The sequence below is a fragment of the Peromyscus maniculatus genome, chromosome 5 (genome assembly GCF_049852395.1).
Source record: "Peromyscus maniculatus bairdii isolate BWxNUB_F1_BW_parent chromosome 5, HU_Pman_BW_mat_3.1, whole genome shotgun sequence".
NCBI classification, from domain to species: Eukaryota; Metazoa; Chordata; class Mammalia; order Rodentia; family Cricetidae; genus Peromyscus; species Peromyscus maniculatus.
The window spans coordinates 27584430-27604469 of NC_134856.1; the positions used below are offsets into that span (position 1 = coordinate 27584430).

Below are 20040 nucleotides of genomic sequence, written 5' to 3' on the forward strand. Positions count from 1 at the left end.
TATACTTAATATTTAGAAACCCCACATTAACAGAAGGCAGTAGAACACAGCAATGGGTTGATGAGGAAGCCATCTAGGGTCTCCAGAGTCCATTTGTCCTCTAGAACACCTGAGACCTTTGAACCACTTGATTGGAAACACAGGTTAGAATGACCCTCCTCCGAGGTCCTGTCCAGATGATCGAGGAGGCCAAGCTATCTAGGGATGTAATTAACTAGGTTCCTAAAGGCAGAAGGGAGGCAGAGATGCTGGCTCAGAAAGGAAGGCAACCTCAGTGCTGGATTCTGATGTGACATTAAGTCCTTCCTTTCTTTCGACTTGGCCACAAGATCTACTGTGCAATCAGTGCAAAGATTCAAAGGTGTCCCTGGGGAGGTCTCTAATGCCACTGGCATCAGAGGAAAGGACATGGAGTATCTGGCACAGGACAGTACATTACAACATGGAAAGAAAAGGAGAGGTTCCAACCATTCCATGTGCAGACCTGATCTCCACTGTGGGAAAAACTGCTTCCTCACATTTCTACGAGGATCCTGATGTGGACAAAAGGACCCGGGGAATCATGGCCAGCTTCCTCCGCCATGTGTCTAGCAGAAGTCCCAGTTATTAGCAGAACAAGCTTGCAAGTTCAGGACTAACTCATATCAAGCATGTAGCCTGGGCTTCCCAGAGACAACATATCTTTTACTGCCAAATTTTAAGATATAGCACATTAAACAAACAACTCAGTTATCATTTAATTTCTTGAAGAAATATTGTACCTTAAAGCAGAAAAGTCACAAGGAGCTTAGCTTTGTAGCTTTCATAGTCTATACTGAGAAGAGATGATACATAAAATCTCAATATATGAGAATTTAAGTCCTTTATGTTCAATCACTCCTGTAGGGAACAAAGAGAGGCGTGCGTGCATTTAAAAAACAGGTCATGAATTTAGGAGGGAGTCAGGGAATCACGGAGAGAGTTGGAATGGAGAGAGAGGGGAGGAAATGAAGTAAGCACAGTACTCATGTGTAAAACTCTCAAAAGAATAAAAATATCAAAGAGAAGATGTTTGTGAGCAGACCTGGCCATCACCCTATAATATGAACCCCAAACTGCTCATTTCCAGATCTGTCTTTCCAGGGAAAGTGCACACATTGGAAGGTTGGAACACTGTCTTGCTAATGGTTTACAACTGGGAAACACTCAGAAACAACAGGAGGGCCAGCTGGGCCAGACTGCTTGGCCAGACATCTGAGCGACACAGACGCCTCTGGAAGAACCGGAGCTCCTGGTAAGGCTCCAGGTGCGGGTGCTACTGGGTTCACACGTGGAGAATCTGCACCAGGTGTTCAAGATCTGTGTCAGTTTTTGAATGCTTACAGCACACGGGGAGAGAGGAAGCCTGAAGTTGTTTCTTTGCGATCTCCTAACATTTCTAAAGTCAGTTCCAAAGTCGTAGGTAACTCACAGACCCAAGAAAGGATCCGTCTGGCCTCCTTCTGCCCAGCCATCTCCTAAGAGTACAACAGCGGCATTGATGGTGGACTTCTATGTGGCTGGTCTAAATGCTTACTCTGTGTTACAAAGTGTGACTCTCACAGAACCCTGTGAAATGGGTCTAACTATTAATCTCACTTCAGTGGCTAATTGGACAAATTGGACATGGTCACTGTTGCTACAAAGTGACAAAAGCAGGATGTGAACGCAGAGGTATAGCTCCAAAGCCTTCCACTCTCCTGCACAGTGATTCCAGAAGGTTCAGAGGGTAAGCGAGGCAACAGGAGTGGAAGCCAAAGCTGTGCCCTCATTTTCTTGCTGGTGGGGTGGGAGTCGAGGGGGTGGATGACTGAGCCACAGGACACAGAGAATCGCTTCAGTGCCTCTTCTCAACACTCCCAAGAATGATACATAACTAGTACCAGCTTGGATTAATGAGAGGGAGCTAATTCAGTACACACAATGGATGCCTTGGGGCTTTAGCGTTTAATTCTCCAACCTGGCAGAGCACAGTTCAGTGGAAGCACAGTTGACTAGTACATTCAATTTAATAATGATTTTGCTTGGAGAGTAAAAGATTACTGGTCCAAAGTAGCCAGGTTCAGGAAGAGAAACACATGACAGCTCTGAAGGAGAGATGCTGACTATCTGCAGACTCTGTTACCAACCAACTTTAGGAAACGGGAGCCTTATCACTCCTGAAAGTGGGCTCACCTGGAAAATGTCATTAACGCATGGGGTCATCACCTGTTCTGGAGAGTGATCCGCCTCTTTTCTCCTTAGCTGCAGGCATTGCTATTTGTGTCTCTTTTCTGCTATTAAAACATTATTGTATTCAATAATTTACTCCTGATGATTGGTCTTTGCTTCCATTAGGAACAATAGAAAGAGCTAGGTACAGTTTATACTGTAAGATGGCAAATGCCAGCCAAATCTCTTCTTATGGAAAATCAGTAAGAAGTGGTTTGAGATATAGTGAAAGATTTACACACACATACACACTGCCCTGTTTCTAGCTCATATCACAGGGCCCAGCCCTGGGGGAAGAGGAAGGGAGGCCTTGCTTACTACTGAACTTGACTTTCTTGTAAATACATGCATAAATACCCATCTCCTGCCTGTTGTGAAGACCAGCACTACAGGGATGTCTTCCTTCTCAATTCCTACCCTTCCTATGGACAACAGTTCAGCGTCTCCATGGTCTTTTCCTCCCTCTGCTGCTCCTCCTCACAGGGGTGCATGCAAACTTCACTGATGACGTCCTGAGGCTGAGTTTAGTGTATGTCAGGTGACATGTTCAATGTCAAAATGACTGGGATTTTTTTTTTTTTAATCAAAGTGAGGAATATGGTTGTTAGGCAGTCACATTTATTTAGTTGTTTACATCAAACTAAAATTGGGTTACTGCATAAAGAATATATTGAGTAGAGAAAATGATCTTTTATTTTACAGCTAAATGCATAGTATTTTTCTCCTCTGAGAAATAAAATAGGTTTAAAATATTTTTTTATAGATAGAATAGTATGTAAAGTATGGTTTCATTTTTACAGTGATTTATCTTTTTTCATCTTTGCTGAGGCATAATTGACAAAATTATATATGCAAGGCACACCAAGTAATGACAGTGTATATAGTGTGTGATGAGCGTCATAATCAGGCTATTTAACATAAACATTACCTGCAATCGGTTCCCTTTGTGTATGTGGTAAAAATATCCAAGAGCTACTACTCTTTTAACCAGTTTTGATCAGGCAGTGAGTCACTAGGTCACCATGCTATCACGAGGCTCCAACAGTCTTCTTAAAACTGTAAGCTGCACTGGCCTTCATCACTCTAGTCTGGTTCTGGTCTGATGGCTTTAGATTTTCTCATGTGAGATCATGCAGCACTTGTCTGTCTACATTCAGCATAACCTCCTTCATGTTTACCTATGTTGTATACTAATTCAGTGTAAGATGAAAAGGTCACTTCCAATTACTTTAATGGAAATGTGTTTGGGGTAGTTCTGAGGATTGGTTTCGGGGGAGAATGAACACTGTACCACTGAGCTGCACCCCATTCCTGATGGAAACTAGTTACAAGTTCTAGTTGTTCGAAACATGCAGACTTCAACTAAGATGCACCGGAAGTAGAGACTGGAGGCAGAGGTATCTAGGAACGGATTTTGCTTCTGACTTTCCAAACAAATAGTTCATGTTATCAAATCTGGAGTTTGGTAAAGGAACCAAAAGGCCTGCTAAATAGTCCCTTAAACAGGAAGAGGATTTAATTCCTTCGGAAGGGGACACGGGGGTGGGGTGGAGACAGCAAGCAGGCAGTGTCTTTCTACTCTGGTGCTCCTCCCTGCTCAGGGAGCACCCCAGGCGCTGGGGCAGGAGCAGAACATTGGAAAGCCTTGACCAAAGCTCCTTCTTGAGTCACTCTAGCTAGGCCAGGAAAGCTAGAGGCCAGCAGTGGAGCTGGCATGGGCCAGCGGCCCTTCAGAGTGGGTGTTATCACTGTCGTTACTAGAGTTTTTGAAAGTACTTCCCAGGTGATTTGGCTATCCTGCCTCCTTATTGTGATGCAGGAAGGCATGTGTGTGTCGGAGGTGGGGAGTGGGAGGAGACACAGCATTTACAATAGGTTCCACAGAAAAGTCTCTGAGAACAACTTTTGTGTGACCAACACACAAGCTATCTCAGTTTTGAGAGAAGATTCATCTTAAGGCATTTCTGAGCAGAAACATCTCAGTGTGACTCAAGGGGGACAATCAAACAGCTGGTGCCTCTTTATGTGCTCTCCAACTATGAACACTTTGTACATCCCACTCATCTGACAATCGATTATGCCATCATAATTGGGAACATAATATACAAATAATGATTATCACACATGACATCAACAGCAGGGTGCTGGCTAGTTTTATGTCAACTTGACACAAGGTATAGTCATCCGAGAGGAGGGAACTTCAATTGAGAAAATGCCTCCATAAGATCATGATGTAAGTGACCCTATAGGGTATTTTCTTCATTAGTGATTGGTGGGGAAGGGCCCAGCCCACTGTGGGCAGTGTTATCTTTGGCTAGTGGTCCTGGGTTCTATAAGAAAGCATGCTGAACAAGCCATGGGCAACAAGGCAGTAAGCAGCACTCCTCCATGGTCTCTGCATCAGCTCCTGCCTCCAGGTTCCTGCCCTGTTGGAGTTCCTGCCTGGACTTCCTTTGGTGATGGACTGCTACCCAGAAGGACAAGTGGAATAACCCTTTCCTCCCCAAGCTGCTTTTGGTCATGGTGTTTCATCCCAGCAGTGAAAGCCCCAGGACAAGCAGTATCAACTATTTCTGTGTACAGTGATAGGACGGAGAGCGGAAATTTCTATTCCAGGCAGGCAATTAGCAGGAAGTGAATGAGGGCTGCAGACTCAGAGACCACTCCAACTAGGCCCTCCTTTCAACGAACTCCTATTAAATAACAGTTGGAATCACGGAGACTGGTGATTAATGTTTTCTCTAATTTTCCCCACATTCTTGACTTCTGTTTACCCAAACAAGTGTTCAGCTCCTTCGAGTCAGTAATTATGTTTTCTGTGTCTCGTATAGACTATAACTGTTCAGGAAATAGTAACTGAGTGCTAGAAATAGGCCCGAGAACTGTCTCTAAAGAGTCAGGCTTCCTAAACATAACCAGGAAGAGCCTTCAACCAGGGCGGACCCCTCCCCGCCTTCTTTTCCAGCTGTGCAGCCTGGTGAAATCAGGAAACAGCTGGGACCCATTTTCTCATCTAAAGCGGCTCTGTCTGCCTGTGCAAACCGAGCCTGCAGTCACAGCTCCTCAGGAAACCTCACTCTGTCCGCCCCACTACCTCGGTGTAGAGTGGACAGGACTGTCAGCTTGACATGCTCTAGAACCCCTGAAGAGACAAGCCTACACCAGTCTGTGAGGGATCATCCGGACTGGCTAACGGGGTTGGAGGACGGGCCGCACAGTGCATGACAGGAGACAACAGCTAAGTGCAGGCATCCGTCCCCCTCTGCTTCCGGACTGCGACATCCGCCTCTTCAAGCTCCGGGACCTAACAGGGTGCACCCCTGACCTCTGAACCTAAATAAGCCTTCCCTTCCAGACACGGCTTCTGTCAGTCATCTTGTTGTAGCAAAGGGGAAGCAATCAAGACACTTGGAGAAACACGGGTTCTCGTACAGTGCTGTGAGAGGGCACACACGTTGGGTTTCAGAGCTCTCGAAAGGGACTCCAACAGTAGAAACAGTCCGATCAATGAAACACAGGCAGGTGGAAACAGGCTCGCATGCGTGCGGTGTCTACACATATGTCTGAGTATGTACGTGTTCCACTGCCACGGGGACCTATAAATATCCATCTACTTGATGCAGAGCCAGATTGCTGAGAAGCCAAGCCATATGAAATGGGCTAATACAATAACTGGGGCAGAAGTGCCCCACTTCCTGATGGAGTGCACCCACTCCATAGCCACCATGCAACAAGTTGTCTCCGTCAACCTTGTCTGTTATACACTACTGAATAGTGGACAGACACCACAATGGTTACTTAACAGGGTTAGTGACAGTCACCACAAAGAAAGGAAAGACGGGCACATCACACGTGACACTGGACATCAATAGCCAGACTGTGTGCTTGAAGAGACCTGAAGTGAGAAGGCAATTCCCTGAGAAACATCAGAAGTTTCTGCATACTTCTCATGCTCTTCAAATAAAAATTTTCTTTTGACATAGAATTCATGTAAAAAATTACCTCTGTGCTATGAAATGTTTCCTGTTTAGGCAATTCTTAGAATATTATATTATTAATATTTGTGATGCTTAAGAGTTCTACCCTGACTTCTAATTATCTGTGCATGCATCCTTTTTTTTTCCCTTTGGAACCAAAGCTCTATGAGTCAAAGATCAATGTCTGATTGATCTTTCTAATATTCACAGTGTACAGTTAGGTTCCCAAACATTGAGTAAAATAATGGTTAGTTTATTTAATATTGAAAAAGGTGTAATTTATTTTCCCAGTAAATGAAAGGTAGGGTTGTTTGGGTCAGGTTATGACACTGACCTCCTAATCTTTCATTTATCCACCAAATTACCCACCATTCAGCACTCCTGTTCTCCTTTCAACAAGAATTTATAAAATACCAGACGCTGGAGATAAGGGAATGGATATGCAAACTCCTGGCTGGGTAGAAGTTAAAATCTATTAGACATTCATCACTTATAACACTGTTTCATAAGAAAAGTTACTACAAAAGAGACCAAGGCATTCGAGCCCCTGGTGTGGCCAGTGGGACTGACAGGCTCAATGCCCCCCAACGCACCCCAGTGTCTGCTGTAAGTTCTTTAAAAGCCCCCATCCTGACAGCTTGGTGGTACCCACATCCTGGGACCCCTCCTGCTGTAGAGGAGTTCTCTGCTTGCTCCCCCCCTGTTAAGCGCTTACCCTGTGTGGTTCCACGCATTTCATTCTTTGAATTCACAAGAGAACCCTAAAACCACTAGCTCTCAGGGGCTTTGGCAGCTGCTTCCTGGGACAATTACCCCCATCCCCAAAGGCAAGCTCACCAAGAACCCAAGAAAGGCAGCGTCACTCTCAAGGACATCCTCAGATTCCTGTATCAGCAGGATGTATCTTGATGTATATCAGGAAACCAGTTACCCTCACTGAAAATATCCCCATCACTCTCTGAGCAAGCGGATCTATTCTTTCATGCAATTATGAATTAGAAAAACAACAACAACAACAACAACAAAAACTTTGGAGTGGCTTCCACTACAACAGTAACCAAAACCAGATTAAGGTTGTATTCTCATGAGGCTTTACATTTTAAGTGAAAAAGAACGAAACAAAACAAATTAACAAATGACTAAGATGCTATATAGTAATAAATGCTAAGGATAACATGTTATGGTTAAGTTTATAATAAACTTGACTGGGCTAGTGACTGCCCAAATAACTGGTTAAACATTACTTGCGAGAAGGATCTCGATGTTTCTGGAACAACTTCACACTCGACAGGTCTGTTTTCATGGGTGCAGATAATCCAGTCCTCTGAGGACTACACAAAGCTACACAAAGCAACAAGGCAGAGTGCACCACTGCTCCCGTAAGTCGGGATATGCCCATTTTCTATTCCTGCAAACAAAGCTTCTCAATCTTGGGCCTCTAGTCTCTAAGAATCCCAGTACCCACAACCCTTTAGTCCTCAGGACTTGTGCTCTGCGGCAGGTTGAGAGCGACACCATTGGCTTTCACGGTCTGCAGGCTTTGGACTCAGACTGAAGCACACCGCCGGCCTCCTCACTTCTTCAGACAGCATATGGGAGATGGTAGAACATCTAGATGTCCACAACTACAAGTCAGCTCTGACAATACTTTCCTCATATGTATGTGTGTGTACGTCTGCACACTTACACTACTATTCTCTAAATAGCAGAGGAATGGAGAAAGATGGAGATGTCTCCAAAATCCTAATTCAGAACAATTAAGAATGGTAGTACAAGAGAAAGATGAATATGGTACTCTGTATAAAATAGTTATAAATCTCTCTCAGAACGCCAGCCTGCCGCACCTGCTGCACCTGCCTTGCCTGCTGCACCTGCTGCACCTGTCTCACCTGCCGCACCTGCTGCGCCTGCTGCACCTGCACATCAATGCACTGTGCATTCCTCACAGAACGACTTCACACCTCCTCTCCTGTCAACACTCCAATGCCTCCTTGCTTTTCTTATTCTCCACCACTAGCCTTATTTCCTACTTCCCACAGGAGACAAAGCAGCCAGAAAAGACTTGTGCTCTTGAGTCTATCAACTAACCTTCTGGCACCTCTGCTCACATGCCATGGCTCACTGTGGCTGGATTCTCTGGCCGGGGCTGCCAGCATTCATCCTCTGTGCACAGAGCTCTCTTTCTCCATTCAAAGAGTGGGTCCAACAACTCTCCCTTGCCTTCGTTATGGAGCAAATTTCCCCTCTACAACTAGATTGATCTTGTTAATACAAATATGTAACTAATTTTTTCAACCTAAAAAAACCTCTCAATCCTTTATTAACTTTGTTGATGTTTTTGTCTCCTTTATTAAAAAAATTAACCTCAATGTTATCAATTATTCTTGATCTTAATGTTTCTTCTTTTATTCGTTCCCAAGCACATTTCAACGAAGCTTTGACTATATAATTCTATGCAAATAGCTTTTGTTAAGGCCACCGATGACAACCATCTTGTTAAACCAGTGGCCACATCATTTTAACTCCATACATATTTTGAAACACATTCTCAGCTACACTCTGGGGCATCAAAATCTCTTGGTGTTCCTCCAAGGCAAAATGGGTGTCCCTTGGCCTTCTTTGTGGATCTCTTAATAGTACAATATTCTACATCTTGATATAGCTTGGTGATATTTTTTGCCTCCGTTCTTACCTTTTTTCCCAGTTAAACATGAAATTGTCCTTGATGCTGAGCTCTTCCCAGTGAATATTTATGATTTGGACAGGACCAATACGAACACAGTGGATGGTGATTGGACCCTGAATTACAGATTCATACAATCAATTGTTTATCTATATCTTTGCTTGGATGTTTTGAAGGCAGCTCAATCTAAACGTGCAATGCAAACTCTTTGTGAGTTCCTTAAACATGCTCATCCCACACAATTCCTTATATTATAAACTGTAACTCCAGTCCTGCAGAGGCTCGGGCTTGCAGTTACCCCTGACCTTTTTGCCCCTTTCAGTTCTACTTGATCAAGTTCTGTATTTCAACTACGCCCCACCAGACTTTCGACTACTTTGGGCTAAACTAATAATCTGTCATGCCTTTACAGCGGTCATCCTGTTCCAACCATCATCCTCTTATAGGCTAGATATTCTCAGCCTAGTGTCCAGAATCATTAGGCCAATGGTGGTGGTACCCATCTATAATCCTAACATTCTGAGGCAGGAGGATTAAGAGTTCAAGGTTAGCCTAGACTACATAGTGAGACACTGTCTAGAGAAAGGAAAGAAAAAAACAAGCATCACTTTATCAAAATGCATTCAGTTATTTCCTATTTCTCTCAAATGAAACCTCCAAGTCCAAAGTCTCCCATGCCTTGGTGTTGGCTGCACTGGTGGCACCGGAACACTCAATTCTTTATCTTTTGCTCAAACACTACTTTTCCCAGTGAGTCTGCACTTCCAGACTAATGAAAACAGCAAGCTCCTCCCATTCCCTAGGCCATTTCAGGCCCTGTATTCTCTTCTGTGGCACTCACTCTCATCACAGAGACTGCATTTTTACTTGGTTGTTTCTTTCTCCTGTGACATAACCACCATGGCAGTAATGACACCTCCGCTCTGCTTTCTGCTCTATGCATGGCAGGAGACTGTTCCTGGCACCTAAGGATTCAATTTGCATTACTAAAAGGGCAATGAGCAGGTTTAAGTAACATTTCATTCTGTAAATACAAGATGGAGTGCAAGTGGGACAAGGTGGAGTTTAATTTTTAAGATCTGTATTATAGAACACATCACTAGAAATAATAATAAGAGAGAACTTGATAACACAGAACAAGAGGAAATGTACATAAACTGTGACACAAACGACAAGAGGACTGGACTGAGGCGGGAACAAAGGCAGTCCGTCCACCAACCCGCAGACTACAAGGCCGATGGTGACAGGTGCAGGTGGGGGTGTCTGATAAAATTTCTGTTTCTCATCTCATCTAATTCCCTTTCTGCATTAGCTGATGTGAAGAGAGACATTAGAGATAGGAGACGCTAAGAAGAAAATGTGAGATGATTCTCCAGAATCAAAGGGGGAGTGTGGCAGGGAAGATCAGAACTGTCAGACCGGCTGACAGTCACTGCCACGAGCTCATGGAGGAGCAGTTATCACAGTGAAGATGGCGCTGGCGTGTTTGGGTCCACGGCAAACGGTGCAGAGCTGGCTGCCAGCAGGACTGGTGATTTGTGGCAGATATGGAGCGGCAAGGGGGTGAACAAGACTGCTGACGTGGTCTGTGACACAGGAATCTAACCAGAGAGCGTGGGGCCGGGGGGAGGGGAGGGGAGGGGAGGGGAGGGGAGGTGTGGGGGTGCAGGGATGAATGCAGGGGGAGCACAGCCAGAGGCCTTGCAGCAAGGACCGGGTCAGGAAACAGCCATCCCAGTGAGTCTGAAGAGTTCTGGACCTGGGCGGATACTATGCATGTAGGGGCTACTGGGCACACAGAATGTTGGAAACGTGATTATGAAGGGTCTGCCCGTTGGGTAGCTGGCTGGGCTGGAGGGAAGGTAAACTTGTTGGGCTGGGGCTTATTAAAAGGTCAGGCATGTGAACAGTGATAACAGCAGTGAGGGATCCCAACGCAGCACTGAGAAGAAAGTAATGCAAAGATGCTGATGGAGTTGTTCCTGAGAGAAGGACGTGGTTCCACAGTCCTAACAAGAGGGAGAGCCGACAGAGGGAAGGACGGACAGAGAGAAGGACGTGGTTCCACAGTCCTAACAAGAGGGAGAGCCGACAGAGGGAAGGACGGACAGAGAGAAGGACGGACAGAGAGAAGGACGGACAGAGAGAAGGACATGGGTTCCACAGTTCTAACAAGAGGGAGAGCCGACAGAGAGAAGGATGGACAGAGAGAAGGATGGACAGAGAGAAGGACGTGGTTCCACAGTCCTAACAAGAGGGAGAGCAGACAGAGAGAAGGATGGACAGAGAGAAGGACGTGGTTCCACAGTCCTAACAAGAGGGAGAGCAGACAGAGAGAAGGACGGACAGAGAGAAGGATGGACAGAGAGGACAGACAGAGAGAAGGACGTGGTTCCACAGTCCTAACAAGAGGGAGAGTAGACAGAGAGAAGGATGGACAGAGAGAAGGACGTGGTTCCACAGTCCTAACAAGAGGGAGAGCAGACAGAGAGAAGGACGGACAGAGAGAAGGACGTGGTTCCACAGTTCTAACAAGGATACATGCTAGTATAACAGTGTGGATACATGCTAGCCTCCGAAGGAAGTAGACGATTGTGCAGAAGGACAGGGAAGTGACTCAGAACAGGTGATGGGTGTAAGAACGGCACTTTCCTCCACTGCAAGGCTCCATGGCAGGAAGAGTTGGCCGCTGAAGTGAACCAGAGGACAGGTTCCAACTGGAGCAGGACAGTGAAGGGGATATTCTGGGAGGTCACTAATACAGGGAACTGAGATTTCACTAGAAAAACTATATTCCTTAGCAACTGTGTGGGAATACCAAGCAACTTCCATCTTTAAAATATGCTAAAGTAATTTCCAGGGCTCAAATTAATTCGTTGGGCTCTTTAACAGACCACAAGCTAGGCAGCTTAAACCAACAGAAACACTGCCTCATAGCTCTGGAGGCTGTGGGTCTAAAATCAAGTGCAGCCATGTTTTCTCAGAAACGTGTCTAGGAACATCCTCTGTCGTGTCTTCTAGATCCCAGAGACTGCTAGCAGCCCCTGGTGTTCCTTCAGCTGGTCAATGCTGCACCCTGACCTCCGCCTCCATTGTCACTGGGGTTCACCCTGTGTGTATTTGTCTCTTTGTTTTATGAGGACACACATCACACTGGATTAAGGGCCCCACCCTCTTCCAGTATGACCTTATCTGAACTAATCACATTTGCAATGGCTGATTTCAAACAAGGCCACCTTTGGGTGTGTTGGAGGCTAAAGCTTCAACAAATCTTCCCGAGAGCCCCTAACAGAGGTGGAGAAAAAGAACAGCTTTTCTGGAATGTGTTTGTAGTTTAAGTCTCTCAATTATGTGTCCCGCTCAGTAAACAGGACTTGGAACCCAAGTGTTTTATAAATTCTCATTACAAAATGAATGATAACCCAAACAGGCAAAAGGAACGTGCACCATGGACATGATCTAAAAGCCAAGCAACACAGAAGCAGCTGTGATGTGGCAGGCTGGCACCTTTGAACCAACGGGGGAGTGCCCTGCTCCGAAGGAAGCACAGGGCTTCTGGCTGAGGGGCTCGGAGTGCTTTCGAGTCTCTCCACTTGAAAATGTCAGACCATAAGGTTCACAAGCTCACAGTTCTGTGTGGAGGAAAGCTTGTGATAACGTGATGCTAAGACACTCATCAGTGAGAGATGTCTTGTTATGACATGCAGACGGAACGAGGGTGAGGGGTTTTTAATAGGGAGCCACTCATTCCAGGGCTCAACCCCCTAGCTGTGGCTGAAACTCTATCTGCACACTCTGCCTGTGTGTGAGTGTACACTGTGGAGGCCAAAGGTCAACCTCAGCGTCTTTCCGAGTTGTGCTCTACCTTTCTTGTTTTGAGACAGGATCTTTTTGTTGTTCCAAAGCTCCCTGGTTTGGCCAGGTTGGTCAGCCAGCAAGCTTGGGATGTGCCTTCCTGGCACTGGGATTACAAGCATGAATCTTTACATTCTACTTTTTACATGGGTTCCGGAGCTCAGACTTAGGTAATTGCGCTTGCCTGGCAAGTACTTTACCATTGATCCACATCCCCTACTCCCCCAGCTCTTCTTGATTAAGTCACAGGAATTAGGCTTCCATATTTGGCAATGTATAAGACCTAGGATATGCAGCTTATTACTGTGCATGCGCTCGGTGCTGGGCACTATACCTGCCCTGTGACTCTCAGACTAACCTGCATTTTGTACCTGCAGAAAGCTCCTGCTAAGTTTCTACTGGGATGCCAAATCTTGGCCAAAAAATACTAGTGGATAATTCCAGTTCCTCATATCCAATGTGCAGGTAGGCAGGCAGCAAGTCATTTCTTCAGAAGGAATGCAAATAATTTGACCCACTGCCTATTCTGAATTGCAGGAGCTCAAACACATGAGGTTCATTCTGCTGAGGGAAGTGATCTGACGACTCTTCCAACCTTGGAAGAGTGGAGCCGGCATTTCAGAAGGCAAGGTGAGGCTGTGGCTTATTACTGGAAGGTAATGGCTTTCATGAAAGATGCAGAATCCAACTGTTTGATAGTATATCTAGCCTTTCCTCCTCCAGACACAGCTGGTAAGGAATGAAGAAGCCCACTCGATTACTCTAATTGAATTCCAACTTGGGTAATTATACCATAATTAAATAAATTTTCCCCATAGTTTTAATTCACTGACAAATAGTGCTAGTCAAACAGCTTCATTTCATTCCTAGACATGCATCCCCACTACATTTCCGGGAGAAGTGGAGTGATTTATATTTGGAAGATGTGTGTGTTGAAAAACTGCACAGTTCATAAAATATTTTAGGTATCATTTATGATTACATATGCTTTGCTCAGCATGAGATAACATTAATTTCTATTATACTCTTTCATCTAATTTCTCATATGCTTACTGCCAAAGGAAATAAGACAGTTAATTAGCATTTCTTATTTTCAGAACAACTTTTGTTGAGTTAGCCAGTGGCCTGGATCTACTTGCACATTTTGTTGTCCTTGAGAGCTGGACTGCATTAGGAGTTTCTGCTTTCCATTTTACAAACGGGACCTGTTGTGGTAGTATTCCCAGGATTAGGGAATGAGTTGTAGTAGGCACCAGCTTTGGGATCTCAGCTGCCTCAGATCTCCTAGCTCAAGGTTCTTTTTCTCAAAAACGATCCAACACCAGGTCACTATTAATCACTTAGCTTTACTGAGAAAGAAAAGGATGAGTAGTGCATGTGTGATCCATGCCATAGGTCACTGTTTTATGATAATTAATGATTTACCCAGGAGCTGCAGGCCTAATCGCTAGGACCAGCTGCTGTCCCTGGATTGCAAGGCTGTGGGATTTTCTGGGTCTCAGGGATAATTCTCTGGGCTCCGCCGGGAGGGGAGATCAAAACGTGTCACCAAGTTGTACCGAAGGATCCAGATTTCGGAGTTATTCTAAGGACTAAAGGTTTTGAAGAAGGCTTGGGAGGTGGGGGGTCTTTTTTCCCCCTCATGGTGCTAGGATGCAAATTCAGGCCTTGAGCATGCTAGGAAAGGCATCTACCACCGAGTCACATCTGTAGTCCAGTAGATAGTATTTAATAAAATATGTCAATAACAGACATGAAAAGCAATACCAAAGTACTCACGAAAAGCAGCAGTAGCAATGGTGTCACGACAATGCCCTGAAAGAAATAAGAGAGAGAATGATTGTTTGTTGGCCTAGAAAGCATACTTCTTCCCCCATTTTGTGGGAACGCTAGTCACGCTAGTCCTCTCACTCCTAACAAAATGAGGAGAGGTGGCTCTGCTACTATCACGTTGATGTCGCCTAATGACTGTTTGGATAAGGCCACACTGAAGTTACAGGCCCGTGCTCCTTACACCGCCTTCCCTCCATTTCAACCTAAACTCCCTTCTCCACTGCACAGGCCCTGCAGGGGTGGAACCTGGCGGTTGGCAAGTCCCCTCACTCAAGGCCGTCTACTCTACTTTGGGTAAAGTGCCCCTTTTTGAGAGAAGACAGGTGGGTTAGTCCCAGTTGGGGTCCTCTCCTGAGCAAAGACCACGTCGGCTGTGATGAATGAGATGTCATGATTTTGTAATGTGAACTGATCTCCCCCAGGAAATGAGCTGCGATCTCCAAACTCATTTCGCTTGATTAGACTCTGTGTCTCCATGGCGGAAGGGAAGTCTTTCATCTAATTCAGCCACACAGGACCACCTCAGTCCCTCTGCCTCCCCCAGGCAGAAATGAGCAAAAGATTTGTTTTCTTCGATGACAGGGAACAGTTTGAGGCTGTTGTCAATGAGGCAGGATACAAGCTTTTAGCTTTGCTTAAAAGCACACATTTGAGTTGGAAGTCAACATGACAGGCTTCACTTGAGAGCAGCAGACAAGGATGTGTCTTAGTTCTTCCTTTATTACTCAGAGCTTTGTTGTGATTTACACAAGAAAAAGCATTTCATATTTTTATTAATGCACTCTGTTTGAGACTTTGAAATTTTAGAGTCTGAATGTATGTGTGCATGTGTAAGAGACAGAGAGACAGAGAGACCAAGGGCTGCCTTTTTCACCCATAAACAGTCCTTTTGGTATTTAGAAGGAAGTCTTTGGTCTTTGCTGTTACTACACAGTTGTGAACATGGCATAAGAAACGTATACTATGGGAACAATAATTGTAATGATTCTTTTAGTTTATACTCATGTGAATATCCTTATACAGACTTGCTTTGCTATTGGATAATAGAATGAATATTGTTTACTGTGTGAACTTAAGCAAGTGGCCAGAGGGAGCAGAGCAGTGGGAGGGTCATACTTTAAATCTCTTCATTACAGCATGCATTGTGGCTTTATCAGTTCCATGGGTTTCTATGAAGCATGACTCACATTTTGGAGGGCTAGGTGTACCAACCCCAAATAATTTGAATTTAGAAAGGCTACTGCCTGAGGCTGAGGGTGGATCTCAGAGGCAGAGTGTTTGTCCTGCAGGAACAAGGCTCTGAGTTTGATCACCAGAACTTTAATAATAATAAAGAAAGACGGCTGCTAGATTTCATTCTTACAATTACATTTATTCTGTGTGTTTGCGTGTACACATGCACACACAAGGCATGTGTGAAGGTCAGAGGACAACTTATAGAAGCCCATTCTCTTTCCACCATGTAGGTCCTGGGGATCAAATTCAGGCCATGACACTTTGGCAGCAAGTAACTTTACAGGCCTGAAAAGGTACTTCCGTCTTTAGTGATTTGGAATATATTTGGAATTTAGGTGGAATTCCAAGCTTTACAAAGTAATGTAAAAGTGAAAACAAACTGGTTGTTAAACCTTTCAACTTCATGATAAGTTTTAGAAACATTTATCAAACATCCATTTAAACACCAGCTCTGTGCTCCTTCATGGCTGATTGAGGGTGAATCCAACGCGGCTCCTATATTTCAATAGCTAACAGCCTAGAGACAAGTTCAGTACAGAGTGAGGTGTAAAGCCAAATATTCCGATGTAAGAGAAGTAGTGTGAAAGAGGGTGATTATTTACCTTTGGGAGGTTTCCTGGTGGAAGAGATACTGGGGTTGGAGAATTCATGGGAAGTGATCTGGTAGGAGAAGGGCTAGCCCAGGAAGGGCGAGGCACCCCACAGCCATGAGAACTTGAGCAGGAAAGCACAGACACACGCGAAGCAAAGCAGGTAGAGAGCCGTTCCGCTGGCCTCTGGGGCCTGCTGGCCTCTGGGGCCTGCTGGCCTCTGAGCAAAGCAAGCTGCCCGGTTACAGAGAGTTCATAGATCAGTGTGTGGGATGTGGACTTGAAGTGCCTTGTAACCTAACTAGTCCTGGCCTCGGCCTGTTAATCCACCTAAACGCAAACAAACACAACAGCAACTTGCTTTATGTTATGTTTTGTCACCAGCACTAACTAGTGGCGCTGCTGAGAAACGCCGTGACATCTGTGATGGGCTAAGACATTTCTGTGTAGGAGAGGCTGAGCACGCACTCTGGTGACATTTGTACTAGAGCTGATGGCGTGCTGGCTGTCACACAGTGCCTAGGGCCCACTGTTCTTCCTGATGGCCATTTCATTTTTCTTTATAATAACCAGATGCCAGTGGGATTAGTAAGAACATAAATCCTATCGATGCTGTTTTGCTTCAGCACATTCATGTATGTTTTAAAACGGGACTCTCCCCGACATAAGGGGTGAGTTACACTGCGGCTCGCTCTCTCCTCTACCTGGGGAAAGAAGAGTTCTGAAAGGCCAAGCAACCCAACACAAGGTCACATAGCAAAGACGGCACAAGTTGGGGTGAGCCAGCATCATCCAGCTCTAAGTTCCTGGTCCCTTGGAAGCAGAGCTCTACCACCAGCACCACTTCCTGCCGAATTCTACCCTAACACACGGGGGGGGGGGGGGGGGGGGGGCAGCTGGCATAGAACCTGGGGCCTAGTTGATAAGTGCCTCTCGGAGATGATTGCACTCTGGAAAGCACAACACAGGTATCTGAGCTTTCTCTGTTCAGAACTCCAAATGTGCAGTAACCTATACAATAATTTCTTTCTTGTTCTACCAAGGACTAACAACATTCAGTCCTGAGATATGAAGATTTGCTGGACAGGATGCACCATATAATTCTGACTTGAATATTCCTCATTATTTTTCAATAAGGGTGGTTCAAGTTCATTAACTATGACTAGATTATTAGAAACGCTGAACCCCTTGCTCAGTTATATTAGGTACTGAGTCATCTCCAATGCCATCAGCTGTGGTCTGAGCACTATTAAGTTTGGGTAAAGTCATCAGAATTATTACCACACCTATAACAACCCATATTTATTAAGTATTCATGTCAGATACTGTGCTAAGGACTTTATGTCTATTATTTTATGAAATCTTCAGAACCACCCTATGAGCTCTGCACTATAATTATCCTTATATGAGGTAAGGAGCTAAACCTTGGACACAGAGAGGAAAGTGTGGAGGCCATTTGTTTCTTTCACTTCAGAGCCCAAACTCTTGAATGATGATTATACAGTCTTCAGTGACCCGAAAGATGGCTCAGAGTAAAGGTGTTTGCTCTTTGGTGATGCAGGCCACATGGCCTAAGTTCCTAAGGCTGGAACCCATTTAAAGGAGGAAGGAGACAACTGACTTCCACATGTTCACTGTGACAAGCCCCACCCCTCACCCCTCCACATACATACACAAAATTATAAATAAATTAAATGAAAAATTAACATATTTATAATAAATGTTAAGCCATTTTGTTGGAGTTCTATTTTAAGGGTTAAATCAGAGAGGAGCTTAAAAACTCAATGTGTTTTCTGATGACATGAACTAGACCATAAAGTGAGCACTGTGTGCTGTGGCTAATACAGTCCTCTAAAGCCTGGCTTTTGCAAACATCAGTGGTACAGGTGGGGAAGGTGTGCACTCAAATTTAAAGTGGTGTTAGCAATGAACACTAAAAGACAGAGCATCAAATAAACATGGGTCTACAAAGGGCCCTTGAATTTTCTCTCCTCTCTTTCTTAAGTAACTTCTCGACAGAGAAGGCCCAGCACTTGCAGCTTTTGAAGGTCAGGGTCATGGCAGCTGGTATCATGCAAAGCCTTCTGCTGCAACACTGGAGAACTCAGATCATGAAGGACATGTCACGTCTCCTGGGAAACTTCCCTAGATCCATTTACACCTCGGTGAGAGCCCCTGCCACAGTGGAAAGGGAAGAGTGTCAAGTCCGACACTGTCATTCAGACACTCGCAAGTAAACAAGGAAGCCCTGGTAACAGCTAGAGAACCGTAACATGTCTCTCTCAGCAACAGGACTCACAAAAAGAGAAACTGAAATCAACTTCTCATGCTATTTTTAAAGAAAAGCCCATGAAGAGGTTTTGCTGTAACAGTTCCAGTGATCTTACAGTTACTGATGTCTGAGGCCAGCACCCAGTCCCTTCTGCATAACTTGACTACACAGAATGACAGGAGCTCAGCTTTGCAAAGGATCTTGGGACCACTTGGTCTAAGTCCTCACTGTCTACCTCTTGTACATCCTCATAAGAAATGTGAGTTGAGTGGCTGTGTCTTGTCCAGACACTTGCTCTTCCCAATCAATGGCCCTGACTAAAGGTCCAATATCAGAGGAAACACCTTTTTTTCAAGACAGGGTGTCTTGGTATGACAGACCTGGCTGTCCTGGAACTTGCTTTGTAGACCAGGCTGGCCTTGAACTCACAGAGATCTGCCTGCCTCTGCCTCCTGGAATTGAAGGTGTGTGCCATCATGCTAAGGTGGGAAACACTTTCTGAAACCCCAAACCATCAACATTGTTGTCATCCAGAGGCCCACCTTTCTTCTTTGACAGAGCCTGTTAACTGACTCACGCCTGGTGCAATGAGACTCCTGGGTGCTTTAGCCCTCTCCGCTCCTGATACTTTAGTAGTAATGCTGCTGCTGACATTGAGTCTCCCTACTGTCAAAGTCCTTGGTTCCTCCTAGGCTGGTTTTGAGCCTTCTTCTAAATGTACCCTCACCAAGATGCATTCAAAGATGGACAGACTGCATAATAGAAATGTCCTGATCCGTAGAAATGATACAAAAAGGCTGTCCTTGCAGTGTGAAGCTGGAGCCCACTGACCAAGTCAAGGACTCCACAGCTACCTGAACAGACACTGGCCAACCCAAGGGTCTCACAGCTACCTGGACGGACATTGGCCAACCCAAGGATTTCACAGCTATCTGGACAGACACTGGCCAACCCAAGGGTCTCACAACTACCTGGACAGACACTGGCCAACCCAAGGGTCTCACAACTACCTGGACAGACACTGGCCAACCCAAGGATCTCACGGCTACCTAGGCAGACACTAGCTAACCCAAGGATTCCACAGCTACCTGGACAGATAGACTTTTCTTTCTTGGACTCCTATTTACTATTGTCTAGTGACCTGACTATGTAACACATAATTTATACAATTTATTTGGTAATATATACAATTTATTTGTCTTGTAGTGGGAAAAAAATGGCCCTAAAAGTTATTGTTCTGTTGACCTGTAATGAAAACTAACCAGTTCTGTCTATAATGTAAATGCATTTAATATGTTTTTCTGGTGGCCTATATATAAATGTCCACTATCACCTTAGGAGCCATTTAACATGTGCTGATGCCTG

The 20040-nt window shown here is 45.0% G+C and overlaps 1 protein-coding gene across 9 annotated transcripts in view; it reads right to left on the reverse strand.

Moving 5' to 3' along the window:
- Slc10a7 (solute carrier family 10 member 7) overlaps positions 1-20040 on the reverse strand; it is a 231452-nt gene that overhangs the window by 49622 nt on the left and 161790 nt on the right. For 8 of the 9 annotated variants that reach the window (XR_013051239.1, XR_013051237.1, XR_013051234.1 and 5 more), the window contains one exon: positions 14524-14559. Coding sequence is in view for 5 of the 9 variants with exons in the window: in XM_006971724.4 (XP_006971786.1) it covers positions 14524-14559 (36 nt within the window). In the remaining 4 variants the exon portion in view is untranslated. Of the gene's footprint in view, positions 1-8898; positions 9006-14523; positions 14560-20040 lie in introns of all 9 variants that reach the window. The other variant, XM_076571962.1, reaches the window with a different exon arrangement.